The 15904-nt window shown below is 45.9% G+C and overlaps 1 protein-coding gene across 1 annotated transcript in view; it reads left to right on the top strand.

Moving 5' to 3' along the window:
* Positions 1-15904, top strand: part of Dock2 (dedicator of cytokinesis 2) — a 416864-nt gene that overhangs the window by 372086 nt on the left and 28874 nt on the right. Inside the window, exons 35-40 of the mRNA XM_031350584.1 lie at positions 3621-3777; positions 5393-5433; positions 9111-9201; positions 10037-10156; positions 13440-13529; positions 15026-15130. Of these exons, the coding sequence (XP_031206444.1) occupies positions 3621-3777; positions 5393-5433; positions 9111-9201; positions 10037-10156; positions 13440-13529; positions 15026-15130 (604 nt within the window). The remainder of the gene's footprint in view (positions 1-3620; positions 3778-5392; positions 5434-9110; positions 9202-10036; positions 10157-13439; positions 13530-15025; positions 15131-15904) is intronic.

Genomic DNA, 15904 nt, shown 5'->3' with positions numbered 1-15904 from the left:
AATAGCTGACTCTCCAGGGGTAGAAGTCAGTGCTTATCTCAAAGTTCTGAGAGGGAGAATCTAAATATTGTCCAGGAGCTGCACCCTGTCTGCTCTTGCAATTTCCATTTCTATAAGCGGATGAAGCCCCGTGGCGGGCTTCAGACTACCAGCAGGGTTCACAAAAGCCTTCCTGAGTGATTCTTTATCAAAGGAGTCCTTAGCGGGTCAGGGAAATTAAAGGCAGCTCATTATTTTCCTCCAGAGATGGAGGTGTGAATGATTTTTACACAAAATGAACTAGGTCAAACGCAGGAGTCAGGGCCTGCTCAGAAAGGCCAGGGGCCCTGGGTCCTACTCTTTCTTCTGCCCTCCCTGAGCCTCAGTTTCCTTATAGGCAAATTAGAGGTAAATAGATACATGTTATGTCAGGACTGAGGAGTGGGAAGGTCTGCAGGGTGCATCTCATGATTGTTTTTCTTTCTTCACATCTTTTAATTTTATTTCATTAACATAGTTGCTGATGCCTAGTACATAGTACAGGTATATCAACTTCTATTCTTACCAACCAAGTGGAATGTAATGTTGTCATTGGGAACCCTGAGGCTACTGTCCTTCTCCAGTTGATTCCCCTCCATTCATACTTCCTTCCAGTCCCTGATGTAAGGCCTAAGCTGGGTTAGAACCTCTCTAGACAGATCCAGTCTCCTGGTGCTGCTTAGAAGTTGGATAGTGACTGGAACAGGGCTTCCTGTCCTATGCCAGCTACAGTTTTGAACCAGGGAACACGGCTTAGACACGGAATGAGGCTGAGTCTTAGTCCTCAAGTGCCTTTGTACAGTACACTGCAGACGTACCGAGCACCGCAGTCCTTGCTACCCTCAGAATGTTCCTCCCACTTTGGGTGGAATGGTAAGACTCCTCCGTCTGGAGGCCTCCTATACTGAGTCTGAGGGTGTAATTGCTGGGAAGCTCCGCTGCTTTAGTCCCCAAGGCCTCGGCTTGCAAAGGGTGATATCACCACGCTCCACCCACTGAGGAAAGCTTTATCCGTATGGACCCACCATTCCCAGAGCTTTCTTCTTGTCACCTAGACTCCGCTGTGGGATTCAAGGGACAGAGTGATGTGACCTTGACAGGACGGATATCAGAACCTAGGCCCAAAGGCATCATATTTCACTTATGGTTTGAGGGTCAACCTAGTGACTGCCTTAAGGAATTACAGGGGTTCAGACAGGATGAACAGTGAAACGGGCTTAGCATGGTAACAGGACAGCAGGCAGTTCTCAGTGTAGGTTTACACACCGTTACACACTGGAGTTCATTTTTATCTCTGCCTCCCCTGAGCTAGGACCTCTCTCTGAGCTAGGACCTCCAGGTGACTTGGTCTTGATGCTCTCCGAACCCATAGTTTGTAGAACAATACGGGTTGGTTGAGTGGGTAGATGGGTAGGTGATGGCTAACTACCCAGTCCACCAGTCCCCAACAGTGTGAGCAGCCTTCCTCCCTCACACCAAAAGAGTAGAGATACAAAAGCACTCAAGATAAATCTTGTAAACCCTTGTGTGTCTACAGGGTGGTCCAGGGCCCTGCAGCATTGGGAACTAGGCAGCAGGGTCTCCGCCCAGAGTGTCCACCCAGGCAGAATGAGCAAAACCGATCGTAGAAGTGGTTGCCAATGCCAGCTAATGACTAGAATCACCTGGAGAGCCACAGAGCAAATCATTGCTGTCCCAGCGTCCAGAGGTTCTAAAGATGTGGCTTGGGCTGGGCATGGCTTTGTAAAAGTTCCCCAGATATTCTAGCACGTTGCAGGGCTGAGAACTCTTGTTCTGCTCAGGCTTGAGCCCAGGAAGGCCCTTTGCCTGGAATTCCACACCAAATTCTGGGCAGAGCCTGACTGAATTATCATTAGGGTGAGGAACAGGGCTGTCTCAGAGAAGTAGGAACAGCTGTAGCAGAACCAGACTGGTGTAAATCACAGGCCATTTGCATTGCTTGTTGAGAGCCAGGAACAAATGCTACTCTTGGGGCAAGATAGATGTGTCTGATCCCAGCCACAGTTTGAGATGTCACTTCCTTACAGCCTGACGTGGCCTCTGGAATGAAATGACCCTTCAAAGTCCTTGTTTTGTTTTTGTTTTTGTTTTTGTTTTTTTTGTTTTTTTTTTTTTTTTTTTTTTTTGCTTTTCTTCCTCTTTCTCCTGAGATCACTTGAGAACTCGCATTGCCCAGAGGAGTAACTTGGGAGCCCCAAGACACCCAGTAATAGATGCAAAGTCTGCAGGAAAATCTCTCCCCAAATCGAACAGTGACTGGGTTCACTCCTAAGGTCTCCACTTCCAGCTGACCTTTTAACCTTTCTCTACCCTGATTTCCTCTTCTACAAATGGGGAGGAAGAATTTATAGTTGTTGAAACTCCCCTAGGGGTCGACATAATGCCTAGCACCACGTATGTGGCTAAGGAGAACTTTCATTGCCCCAAGTTTAACTTGCTCATCTCTCACCCTGATTCGCAAGAACAGGCATGAGTCTCTGCATATTAGAGTCATACTTTCTACTACAGAATGCTTAGTACCATATTTATCAGCTGGTAAGTGTTTAAAAATGCCGCAGGTAATACTTTTATATTAATTTTATGTTTTTTTTCAGTCAACACTCCTTTGTTTCAATAGAAAAACAGAGCATCTCATCTCTCTCTTCCTCATGTGAGCCCCTCACCAGAAGAGGCCACAACTAAGTGGCTAGTGTTTGTTCTTCCTGGCCATATGTCTTGTGACACATTCTGAATTTTACACGTGCATGGATGGCGTTGGGTGATGGAGACATGGATGCTGGATCCAGGCTACTGATGTCTACCAATTGTATGACCTTGAACAAGTTAGGTGACCTTGCCATCCTGTAGGATCCCTGTGCATAGGGATCTCTTCTCAGTAGACCATGATGAGGCATTAAAGGAGTTTTTCTTTCTCTGGTACTAAGGATAGTACTTGGGACATGTTCATCTCTGGAACAATCAATTAAATAAAAATAAAATGTTCGGATACTTACGCATCTCATTTAACCGTGTATTTTATAGAGCATTTTATGTCATCGATTCACTTCCTAATACTTTTTAATGGCTTCATAGAACTATGCTATGTGAAAATACATCACTTCACTTAACCACTTTCTATTTGATGGACACTTTAGATGTTTCCAGCTCTTTCAGTATTCTATACAATTTTAAAATCCTATAAATATACTCTGGCATAGTTTTAGAAGTACTTCTATAGCACAGACTCCTATAGAGAAGATTCCATGAAGTAGAGTTGTTGAGTCAGAGGATATATACATGTGAAACATTGCTAGATGTTATGAGAATCCCTACCCAGAATGGTTACCCTGCTGTACTACTCCTGCTGATAGAACTGTAAGCACCTCTCGCCCCATCCATGCACTACTGGCCATATTGGAATATTTTTATTTTTATTTTTCCCATTCTGGTGGTATAAGAATATTTGCTGTGCTGTATGGATAGATTACTGTATGAGTGAAGAAAATATGCCAACCGTGAGCTTGGGTTCACTGGCCACTTGTGTAGTATTGTAGCTGACAAGCAGTTTCCCGGTGTGAGCTCAGCACCCTCTCTCCTCACAGCCTGATGGAGTGCACAGCGGAACATCCGACCATTGCCAAGTCGGTGGAGAACTTCGTGAGCTTGGTCAAAGGGCTGCTGGAAAAGTTGTTGGATTATCGGGGAGTGATGACAGATGAGAGCAAAGACAATCGCATGAGCTGCACAGTGAACTTGCTGGTGAGTGACTGCCAGGTCCCCAGGGACAGAGTTGGACCTCCCTTCAGGCTAAGCTTGGGCCTCACTTCTGCTCTTGGGAGAGAAGCAAGGCTAACTGTTGTAGAACTCAGCCAAAGATGGTTAAAATTCAGCATTTGTGCTCTGTGTTTTGAGGTCTCTTGTGCCTCAGCTTCCTTGTATACGAAGTGGGAGCTACGAAGATGTCCTTTAAGGGCTTTATGCATCCATAGAAGTAAGACAATAATAGCTAGCGAATTACATATGCCACCTGTCTTTCCCAGAGCTCTGGAAATACAAGTTTTGCCCCTCAGGCTCTGTTGTGTGGCCTCTCCTATCGACGTGGACTCTTTTGTAACAGCTTAGATATTGCTATCGATTTTTTGGAATGCCAAAGGGACTTTAAAAATCCTGACTACGCAGAAAGGAATCCAATGCTAATAGTTCCACCAGGCCTGATTTACATAGAGAGCGTGGAGAGGGGTTTTCCAGTTTCTCTCTAAGGAAGGTTGGAGATGGTTGAAGAAACTGACCTTCATCAGCCAGACCAGAACATGCCTGCATTGAGGACACTCAAAGCAGTAGACATGAGCAGGGCAAGGGTCTGCTGTCAGAAGAGCTCATGCCAATGAGCACTGCCACCCCCCTCCTGTATGGCCTGGACCATGTCACCTGCTCTTCTCTAAGCTTCAGGAGGGTGTGGATGCTCACATCCTGCATATGACTCTCAGACTGGCCCAAAGTCTGTAAGGATTTGGTTTAAATTGTCGCAAGAGTAGGACTTCCAGTGGCAGAGTCCAGGGAAACTACACTTTAAGGAGCCCCTAACTGGGAAAAAGATGGCTCAGCAAGTTCAGAGCACTTGCTGCTCTTCTCGAAGATCCAAGTTCAATTCCTGATAACTATGTCCACAGCTGCCTGTAATCTCAGCTCTAGGGGATGTGACACCCTCTTTTAGCTTCCATGGGCACTGAGACACCTGTCTCATACACGCAGACTCTTAAGTGAACAAACAAACAAACAACAAACAACTCCTAAGAACCAGGCCTAGGAGACTAATCCCAGGAGACTAATGTGGGAAGATCATGTATCTGAGACCAGCTTACTTCAAAAATCAATAGCACAACAAAAAGCAAAATTTAAACAACAAAACCAAAAACAAACAGACAAACAAATGGTAGCATCCAAGCTGGCACTGGAGTACCTCCCAGACATTGTCAAGGTTAAGTGCTTTAGCTGTGGAATATAAAGTTCCAGGAGGGCAAGTGTCAGAATGAGCATGTGCTCTTGGAGGTCTACGTTTAAGCCAGGCAGCCTTTAAAAAGTTGCCTGGCCCAGTCTTAGCCTACCACCCTGCCTGACAAACAGCTCACTGCATCCCTTAATATGTGACGACTGAGACATTTGCTCTGTCCCTCTACAGTCAGGGAAGTGACTTGCAGAGCAAAGTCTCCCAACGAGGCTATTGGGTGCACTTGGCAAAGTGAACGTCTTGCTCCTTCTTGGAGTTCCCGGACAGTAAGCAGCGATCTTTCTCTCATCTCCATTGCCACATTATCTTTCCCCAAAGCCTTGCAAAGAAAAGCACTCAATACCATTTTTTTCCTTCCTCACCTAGAATTTCTACAAAGATAACAACAGGGAGGAGATGTACATAAGGTAAGAATTTTGTCACCTAAAGCCTCTGCCTGCTATGGTGCTTCTGTGCTCAGTATCCCGAGCTGCCCGAGCTGCCCGAGCTGCCTCTGATACGGAGTTTAGACCTGTCTTCTTAGCACCTGGCTTTTGGTGTTCTGATTCCTCTCAATTTCCCAAAACTTGGTAGCACCTTCTGTTCTTTCCCTGGTCATCCCCACTGAACACCCTGGAGCTCTCAGACTGCCTGTGGTCCTCCTCTGTGCATTCCCCTTAAATGATGTCACTTGAGCTGTGCATTTATTTGCTTCTATTGTGGAGCAGCATGAGAAATCCTCTTTAGTCCCAGAACATGGTAAGCCCTTAGTTGGCTGGCTTTGAAGAGAAGAGACGGGGTAGTAAGATGGCTCAGCAGGTAAAGGGGCTTGCTTCCAAACCCTTGAAGACCTGAGTTCAATCCTGGAGACCTACATAGGGGAAGGAAAGAACTCATTTGTTCATGCTGTACCCTGACTTCCACACATATATACACACACTATGCACATATCATACACACGCAGACACAAAGAGTTATGATAGGAAAAATAAGTAAATAAAAGGGTGAAGAATATCATGTGATGTATGTCTCCTCCCTGCTAGGCATTTACTAGATTTTTAAGTTTATCATAAGAGGATTTTCTGAGGACATTAGCCTGGACCCAAAAAACCTCCTTTGCTAACTTTCTCAATATCTTATATTTTTCCTGCAAAAAAAAAAAAAAAAAAAAAAAAAAAAAAAAAAAAAACCCACGACTATATTACTGTTATTTTTTACTCATTATAAAAATAACACAGATTTTTCTATGTCAAAACAAAAAGGCCTCATAACATACAGACTAGCAAAATAAAATTTGAAATAAATCTCTGAAATACATACATATTTTCAGGCTTTTTATGCTTACATATACATCTAATTCTGTTCATGCACTATTTCTGCAAACATGGAGTTTTAGTAATAATAATTTATCCCTCACTTCTTTTTACCTGACAAGATGTATTTCAGCATCACTTGTAATGAAACTATAAAATTTCCTGTCTAGAATATGCTGTCATTTACATATCCAAACCTGTACTGTTGAACAGGTGTGTTATTTTTTTTCCCTCCAATAAATAGCAACAATGGATTCTTGGACACTGGCTTCTGTGCTCCTTCCTGTGAGGCCACAGCTGCAGTGTGTTCTGTCAAAAGCCGAGCCTGTGCCCCTAAACTCACTTTGAGCCTACCACCCTGGTTAGGTTCTTGCTTTACACTAGTCTAGTTGTGTGGAAAAAGTCATTCCACAGGCTGTCCCGACCTTTGTGACACATGAAGCTTTAGAGTCTGCAGGGCCAGAGTGGCTTTTTGGGATGAGTCATTCTGGCTACTCTTGTGGGTTTTTTTTTTTTTTCAGTACAAAAACAAAACAAAAGAAAACAAATCATTCTGCCTTCTGTTTTGAGGGTGAGATGCAACACTCTCTCTACATGCCCTGTATACAGGCTTTCGTCTCTCCAAACTCTTTCCTCATTTCCACTTCAGAAGCACAGATGGTAAGTCCCAGACCCCCACAGGCTCAGAGATTGAGGCCTGTGTTAATCTAGGAAAGCCGGCATATTGGCCTACTCCAGACCTTGTGATGTTCTGAAAAGCCTGTTCTCTTTGGCAGATATAGTCTTTGAAACACTTTTATATCTAGAGACCTTGTAAAAACCAACAATTCTTCTTCCTGAAAAGCTCATACATCATCACGACTATTCCCTCATTCCACTCTGGCACTTGACACCTCATTGGGTGGTGGTGGCCCTTTTAGACACAGCTGTGGCCATGCAATTCTCTGTTCCCTATGTTACCTCACTCAAGCACACAGAGACATCTGACTCAGTAGCCCTGGTGGGCTCATTAAGATTTCTTCCTTATGTCTGTAGAGCAGATGGTTAGGCCCTCAAATGAACAAAGGAGAGTAGAGGGGGGCCTTAGATGGTTCAGGAGTTGAAATAGCATGGGGGATGTCTCCCTGAGACACTCTCCCGGATGTTGCTGAGCACAGGCATCAGGGGGTCTGATGGGTGGCTGGTAGGGAAGCAACGAGATAGGACTGGGCCTTGTAGGGAGAAGAGTTGTTTCCAAATTCCAAAGTTCACTGATGACTGTTAATAAAGTAGAGCATTGTGGGTTGGGGAGGAGAATGGACAGACACTGCTATGGATATAAAAACTGCACTCTCTGGGGCTAGAGAGATGGCTCAGCAGTTAAGAGCACTGAGTGCTCTTCCAGAGGATGCAGGCTCAATTCCCAGCACCCACATGGCAACTTACAACTGTCTGTAACTCCAAGATCTAACACCCTCAGACAGACATAAATATAAGCAAAACACCAATGCACATAAAATAATCTATGTGTATCTGTATAAACAGCTCCCTTCCCTTCCTCCCTCTTTTCCTCCCTCCTACTCCAACCTTCTGCCTCCTTTGTTCTAACCCAGGCTCCAGTTTTCTCATCTTCAATCAATGCTGGCAGAATGAGTTGAATCTTTCTGCCAGGGCTGCTCCCTGACTTCCCATCCACCCCAGCTCAACTGTCTGGCTAGAAATCTTTCTGAAACCTTGTGTTAGTCAGCATTCCATCACTGTGACTGAATCTCTGAGAACATAAACTTACCCTAAAGAAAGTTTTAGTTTTGACTCTGGTTCAGAAGCTTCAGCCCACTGTTACCTGGTACTGTAGGATCAATTATCAATAATTTATCAAAGCCCCCTCCATTTGCTCTGGACTCGGTTCTTAGTTCCTTTCTGCAAGATTTTTCACAGGACTCAGAACCAAAATGTCAGTTGCAAAATAACAGGGGGGTGGGGATGTCAGTGAGTCCGAATACCGGAGTTTCTCTGTGGACAGCTCAGGGCCTCTCTAGCCTCTCTCTCCCCTCCTTTCCTCTCTTTTATGCTTTCCCAGAGCACCTTAATGAGAGGACAGGAGTGTCCCTTTATGAATTGCATTCTCACGAACTCTCACAATGATCGAGATGCTACTCAAGCTCATGCCCCAGCCCATCTGTGTATTAACATGTGACTCCTGACAAACTGCATGTGTTTCCTTCCTTTGCTTCTACATCATATCACACTGGGTAGACCATTCTATTCTGAATTCTGTCCAGGATAGCCCTTGACTTCATGTTTTTGTTTTTGTTAGAATATGGATATCCTTAATGGATATAGGGTTGTCAAGAGGATTAGGTAATCCAAAGCATTTAAAACACTTAGCACAAAGCTGGGCATCATAGCAGACACCTGTGATCCGAGCACATAAGGTGTCATAGGAAGATCATAGTTTGAAACCAGTCTGCCCTACATAGTAAGTTCTAGGCTAGCCTAGACTATATTGAAAAACGTTGTTTCAGGAGTAGAAAGGGAGAAGTCACTTAGTATAACACTTGGCATCACTTAGCATAGCACCTGGCATCACTTAGCATAGCACCTGGCATCACTTAGCATAGCACCTGTCTCATACTGAGGGTCCAACAAATATTAGATTTTATCATTACCACTTATATAGAAGGCTGAATGGCTGGACCAAAGAAATCCCTGTACCCTATGCAAGAGTCCGTTTGTTCTGTCTGGCTCCTTCTTGTCCCCATCAGACAGCTTAGCCCCACATCTTGTAACTCATCACATTCCTCCCTACACAGATACCTGTATAAACTGCGGGACCTTCACCTGGACTGTGACAACTACACGGAGGCTGCCTACACACTCCTCCTCCACACCTGGCTTCTCAAGGTACTGTCCCAGGAAGACATCCACACTGAGATCCCCCACCAAGTCCTCACAGCAAGTTGAAGAGTTTTAAAAAGGATAAAAGAAAGAATCAAAACAAATGGGGAAAGAAAGTCAAGTGAATTTTCCTTTTCTTGGTGCCCCTCAGGCTCCCTGCCTGGCAGCACACTTCTCTGTGCCATTTTACCTGCTCCCAGCGGCACCGAGTGACCTTTACCTTTAATAACTGAAAGTCCCTGGGCATACATCTTCAGTATTATATAGCATCTCACTTGTTGTGGAGGATAAATCATTACCATGCCCACTGAGCTGATTTCTGTGTTTAGTGCATGTTTCTGCAAAAGCACAGAATTCTTTCCTTTGGCTTTTGAAGCCCTGTGGCCATGTCTCATTAGGATTTAGAGAAAAAAAATCCCCAAAGTCCACATTGTGAAACCACTAGAAAGCCAAAGTTGCCCAATTTAGCCAAAATCAGAATTACTTCACAAATGGAAATCGCAGACAGCATCTGTCTGACCACAGACATTGCGACCCTGGGGGAAGCCAACAAGAGTGTCTGTTTGGCTTTATCTTGCTCCTCGCCTGAGATGCTTTCATAGCTCATGGTCCCTGGTTCATCTGCTCTGTCTTATACCAGAGAACAACCTCCAAGCACCCAGAGGACTCATACCCATGAGGGCAGCTTCCTCATGGAACCCTGGGTTTTCAAAGATGAGCTAAGATGGGGAAAGGGAGACAGGACAGGACCCAGTCAGGGAGGTTTCTGCCTTTCATCCTGGGAAGACTTCTGTCCTTGGCTGCTACTGATCTCTGTTGCTTCCCTGTGTTCTCTCGGCAGTGGTCAGATGAGCAGTGTGCATCACAGGTCATGCAGACAGGCCAGCAGCACCCTCAGACCCATCGGCAGCTGAAGGAGACGCTTTATGAGACCATTATAGGCTACTTTGACAAAGGAAAGGTAATTGCTGTCCTCTCTCTGTGAGGACGTTGGCCATTGGGAGGAACAGGTCTCTACTGTGCTATGTACTTAGTCCTTTTCAACACCTGGACCACTGTATTTGCTTTGCCCAGCTTGGAGCCTCCCCTCCACATCTGAACATTGGCAGGTTGGATCTTTTCACTCTTCAGGGTTTTACTTAGATGTCACAAGAGCTTCCTCCACCACCTTCAGCATCCCTGCCCTGAGCCACCCTTCTCCTTTCTTCAAAGAAAAGCTCCATGCTCTTATTGATAATCCTTTCCTTACATGGGATTTATTTGCTTGTCCTCTGGCTCCTCGCTATGGAATACCTCAATTGCAAAGCTTTTGCCTCATCCACTGCTGGATGCCTGGTGGCTAAAATAGCAGGAACCTTACATGCAGGAGCCGATGATACAGGCTGGGTAAATGGGCAGATCCATGGGTGACACTGTGCTGCTATTGGTCTCTTCTGCAAGGATTCTGCCAGGGTTTCCCAGGAGCTGAAGCAAACCAGCTGCTATCCAACCCCAGCTTCCAGAAGACCTTGAGGCAGCTCCAGCCTGAAGGCTACCATCTGCCCTGTAGGCAACACAGCACAGTATACTCCATGCCTGGGCATTTCATCCCTCATGTCTACCCACAGTTTTGTTTGGCTCTTCTGATGTTCTCGTTCTCCTGCTACCATAGTGAGATACTAATAACATCTGCTTCTTTGTTGTAAGGTGAAAACTAGGAGAAGGGAAATGTCATAAATGCCAGCATGGTAGCCAGCGGGCAGCAATGTCCTCTTGTTCAATTGTAATGGCCACCATTGCTGCCTAAGTAGGCTAGGCCACTTCCTCTCTGAGGCCCTCCATAAGTCCAATAGCTCACATATAGCTCTGCTTCCCTGTGATTGGGAAGAGCTCCTGCCGTCTATTGGGATACCACTGGATTCTTGGTTTAGATTTGTCCTGCCTCTGCAGTTCATCGCCTCTGTCTTAGTCTGTTCTTCCCACTTTCCCCAGAATGATGACATGAGGTAATGTCTACGAAGGGCTTATAAATTCCTAAGGCTCAGCAGTTGGAAAAGACTGTCCTAGAATTTATGATTATAAGCCCCTGGAGAGGTGAGACTCTGCCATCTTTGAACCTCTCGCCCCACTAGCCATCAAATAAGAGTGTTCTATTTGTTTATTGCTGATTACATCAGTTCCACTGGAAGAGCCCCATGAGGGGGTACAGTTTGTCTCCAGCTTGGGATTTGACTCAGCCACCCTGTGCTGAGCAGAGCAGAGCAGAAGAAGACACAAGCGCCCCATGCTCAAAGCACTTATTGTCCTGTTGCTAAGTCAGACATGTCAGTTTTTGTTGTATTTTGCATGTTTTCTTTTGGTATTGTCCACTCAAGAGGGTGGGGACAGGGGAATGTGGCAGTACCTGAGAGTATAGAGGAGGCGGCAGATGATACGGCTCGCCCTGAAAAACCATGGTCATGGAAGCTTCTAGATTAGAACCTAAACTCTTTAGCTCCCCCCAGTTTTCCTTCCCTGCAGACACACACAGACCATCACTCCATAAGCCTGGCTTGACACCACCTGATATGGTGCCTCCCCAAGCCCAACAGTTCCAGCCACCTCCTTTGCCTCACGGCTGATGTTCATGAGAAGAAAAAGAGTGTCTCTTGCCTATCTCTTTTTTTTCTTTCTTTCTTTTTTTTTTTTTTTTTTTTTTTTTTTGGTTTTTCGAGACAGGGTTTCTCTGTGTAGCCCTGGCTGTCCTGGACCTCACTCTGTAGACCAGGCTGGCCTTGAACTCAGAAATCCGCTTGCCTCTGCCTCCCAAGTCCTGGGATTAAAGGCGTGCCCCACCACCTCCTGGCTGTCTCTTGCCCATCTTTGACTGCACAGATGAATGGGTGTCCACTCACTGTCCCCAGAACCCAGTCACTTACTCCATAGCCAGTGTTATGCTAAAGCCGGTGAGATCAGTGCCTGCCAGAGGTCCCAGAGGACTGCTGGGGGTCTGACTACTGCCCTGCCCCCTCTTAGCCTCTTAGAAATCTCTTAGCACACAGAGACCCCATTTTTTTCTTCCTGTTCCTATACTGGTGAGAAGCTGGCAAAGACACACACACACACATACACACACACACACACCCTGTTGTGTCAAACAGCCCTGTGGCCCAGCCAGGTTCATTACCCAACCTTCTTGTTCAGGGTGAAGCCAGCAGACTGGGGTCCTCCTGGCACATAAAGCATTTTTATGCTGCTCACTAAGCTGTCTTGGGTTTACTGCCGTGGCTTCTCTGCTCTGCGCTTGGTTTTATTTATTTCTATGCTTGGATGCAGAGAGCACTTTTGTTAAGAAGCTCACGATGAATTTTGGCAGCCTCCACTCTCGCCTCCCCCGCCTCCCCTGGCTTCTCCATTTAGGTGCATTTTCTGTTTTAAACCCAGCCTGGAATAGGAATGGGTATCCTCTGAGACTGTCAAGCTCCAGCCAGCCTTGTCTCTCCCCATACCTGGCTGCAGAGCTCATGGATGCCTCTGTAGTCCAAGATGGGGACGATCTTGGTGTTGGTTTAAAGTCAAGCAGCAAAGAAGAGGCTTCTGTGTCTGGCGTCCACATTTTCAGTTTATTTTAGAAACTTAGGGGACCCACATTAAAAGTTTTAAGGATGGTTTAATATTCTAGTACTCTTACCTCCACCTCAGTGCTCCCCCCGCCCCGTGCTTAACTCCCATAACCACATCACCCCATTAAGAAGTGGCAGAGGAGATCACAGATTGAATATTGGGACCATTTCACCCCCAGAAATGCTCTGAGCTCAGGCTATTTGTTTACTTCACTGGGAACTATTCCTCTCTAGCAAACGGTTCTGATGCCTCCCCAGCTTAAGCTGCACTCTGGGGAGGCAAGGAACGCAGGGGGTGAGCCTAAGTCACCAAGTACTTACAAAGCTTCAAACAGAGTCAATGGGGTTGACCTCCAAGCCCACTCCTGGTTGGGCAGATGAACCTCCATTTCTCACCTAGAATATGGGCATGATGTTAGTGACCTCTCTCCAGATACTTAGGAAGAATCAGAGCGCGTGTAAATAGCCTACTCTATTATTCATTAAAGGAAGCCAGGGAAAGGTACTACTACCAAGTCACAGGCTTGCTCTGTGTGAACACTAGGTAAGAAGGTGTCTGCAGTGCAACTCTAGCTGGCGATGGCAAGGCTCAAGTCCCTTCTTTAACAAAGGCTCTGAAAAGCTGAGCCACCTCTAACCACAGTCTCCATGATGATCCTGTAGATGTGGGAAGAGGCCATCAGCCTGTGCAAGGAACTGGCAGAACAATACGAGATGGAGATCTTTGACTACGAGCTGCTCAGCCAGAACCTGGTAAGGCTTCCCCTAGAAAGCCACACAATGCTCTCTCTCAGCTCAGAGACAGATGGAGAAAAGTGAGACTGGTGGGTTAGGGAAACAGAAGGATGGAGAAGGGCCTGATGAGGTAGTGGTGAACATCATCCTTCCGTTGTTAGATGGAGCTGCAGCTGCCGCAGCTGCCGCAATCCCAGTCAATGCTCTGTTGCATTTGCAGTAAAGGTTTCACAAATCACCAAACCAATTAAATAAAAGCACAACTTTGTGCTTTTGGAAGAACAGATAAATCACATTAACACGCTTCCCATCTGGCTGTTCCCATTAGCATGTTGATGCTCAGGACTAGGGTAGGGAAATCAGAAAGAGAGGGACCAGCCTTCCCTGCCTGCACTGTCGGATTAGCAGGGAACTGGGCTCAGCAGGGGAAATCAAGTTTTACTTTTTGGCTGCTCCTTCCTTTGTCCCTCACCACCACCCATGGTTGCCCAAGTGTCCGGTTTCCAAACCCCTATTCTCAGCCCATAAAGGCCAATGTAGGCACATCCAGGAAAGTAGTAAAATAGGAGTCAGAATGTTGAGGGGATAGACAGCTTTGGTGGGGGAATGAGGGCTAGAGTGCTAATCATGTGAAAGTCTGCTGAACTCTTAGCTTTATGTAAGATAAGACCCAAATACAATCATGTGTCGGTGTCAGGGGGTACGCAATGACAGTAGCCCCCAAACATACACATGTTAGCAAACACAGAGACAGACGCACAGTCTTCCAAATGTGTAAGTTTATGCACACACATGCCAGGGCATCCCGCATACTACTAACATACATTGACATCCCTGAATGAAGCACACACCATCCAGGAACCTGTTCAGATCCACATGTATGTTTTATGCCACATCAAGTGATCCTTGTGACATGTCTCTTCATATGCTTACACCATGCCAAGATTGCTTTAGGACCAATCGCGATTGCAGGGTGCTGCGAAGTGTGGAGCGAGCTGCAGAATGTTTATAAGAACACTTGAAAAGCACACACCTTTTGGAGTGCACAAAATATGTTAGGCATGTGTGCATGCACAGAAAGATGTCTCTATCTGGAGGCATTTGGTCATCCAAATGCTTTCAGAAATGCCTGTCACTGCCACATGTTTACAGAGAAAGGAAGTAGAAGGAGGCTGGCAGGGCCCCCAGCTGGAGCTCACTGGGGTCAATTCCATATGGACCAGCTGCCAAGTTCTTACTTCAAGCATGGGAGATACTCACAAGAATGGCATGGGCATGAAATGGGTAAACGTGCTCCTCCAAGTGTGTCTCCTAGTGTGGTAGGCATGGGCTCTAAGCATGGCTCTATCCACTGTACTGCAGGCATAGATGCAGGCACGCCATTATTGTCACTTGGTTCTGGAGTGAGGACAATGTCATAACTGTGGATTCTTTCAGTTAAATATGCCTTGGATACACAACTGTGCAGTCTTGATACAAGTCATATTTTCTTTTTCTTTTTCTTTTTTTTTCAGACCCAGCAGGCCAAATTCTATGAAAACATCATGAAAATCCTCAGACCCAAGCCAGACTACTTTGCTGTTGGCTACTATGGCCAGGGATTCCCCTCCTTTCTGCGGGTGGGTTTGCCAGTGACTTGGGCTAGGGTCTGGAGACCTCGGGATTGTAGCCATTCCTCTGTGCTTTGAAGACTGGCTTGTTCTTGGAAGCTTGAAGCTCAGGAGCTGAGTTCTGCTGTCCAAAGACAACTACTGGCCCCAGTAGAGTCCTAAGTCAGTTCTACCACCCTAACCATCAGTGGTAGTTATTATCCCACAAATGGAGCTGCACAGAGGGGTAGTAAGGGCCCCACTGCAGAAATGAGGTGTTCAAGGAAAGACCACGTAAGACCCGCTACCAAGAAATTCCAAGGCAGTGGTTCTCTGTTCACTCACAGGCTCCCTTTGCTCTTTTAATGTTTATTGAAGTCACAGATGTCCCTTCATGTTTGTGCTATCTCTACAAATGTGTACCATATGCAGAAAAATCTCACATGTTTGGCAACTTACTTAAAAATAACGAAAGGCCCATGTGCTGGGTCTCCTGTTAACATAAATAATAAACAATAGCTACATTTTTCCAACTTAAAAAAATCAGTGAAGAACACTTGTGACAGGAGCAGAAGGAGAGAGCAACCTGGTCTACATAGAAAACTCCAGGTTGTTCTGGTCTATGTAGAGAGACCCCCATCTCAAGCAAATAAACAAAAATAACAAGAAGAGTAAACATCACTTATCTTTCTGCAAATCCCTCTGAAGCTCAACCTGAGGACAAAGGGCTCTGTGTCCATGGTGGAGTTGATCTGTCATCATCACATGGTACCTGCACCATGGGGAAAGCTACACGTCAGATCA

The sequence above is a fragment of the Mastomys coucha genome, unplaced genomic scaffold (genome assembly GCF_008632895.1).
Source record: "Mastomys coucha isolate ucsf_1 unplaced genomic scaffold, UCSF_Mcou_1 pScaffold5, whole genome shotgun sequence".
In the NCBI taxonomy this organism is placed as follows: Eukaryota; Metazoa; Chordata; class Mammalia; order Rodentia; family Muridae; genus Mastomys; species Mastomys coucha.
This window is presented reverse-complemented; position numbering and strand designations above follow the sequence as displayed.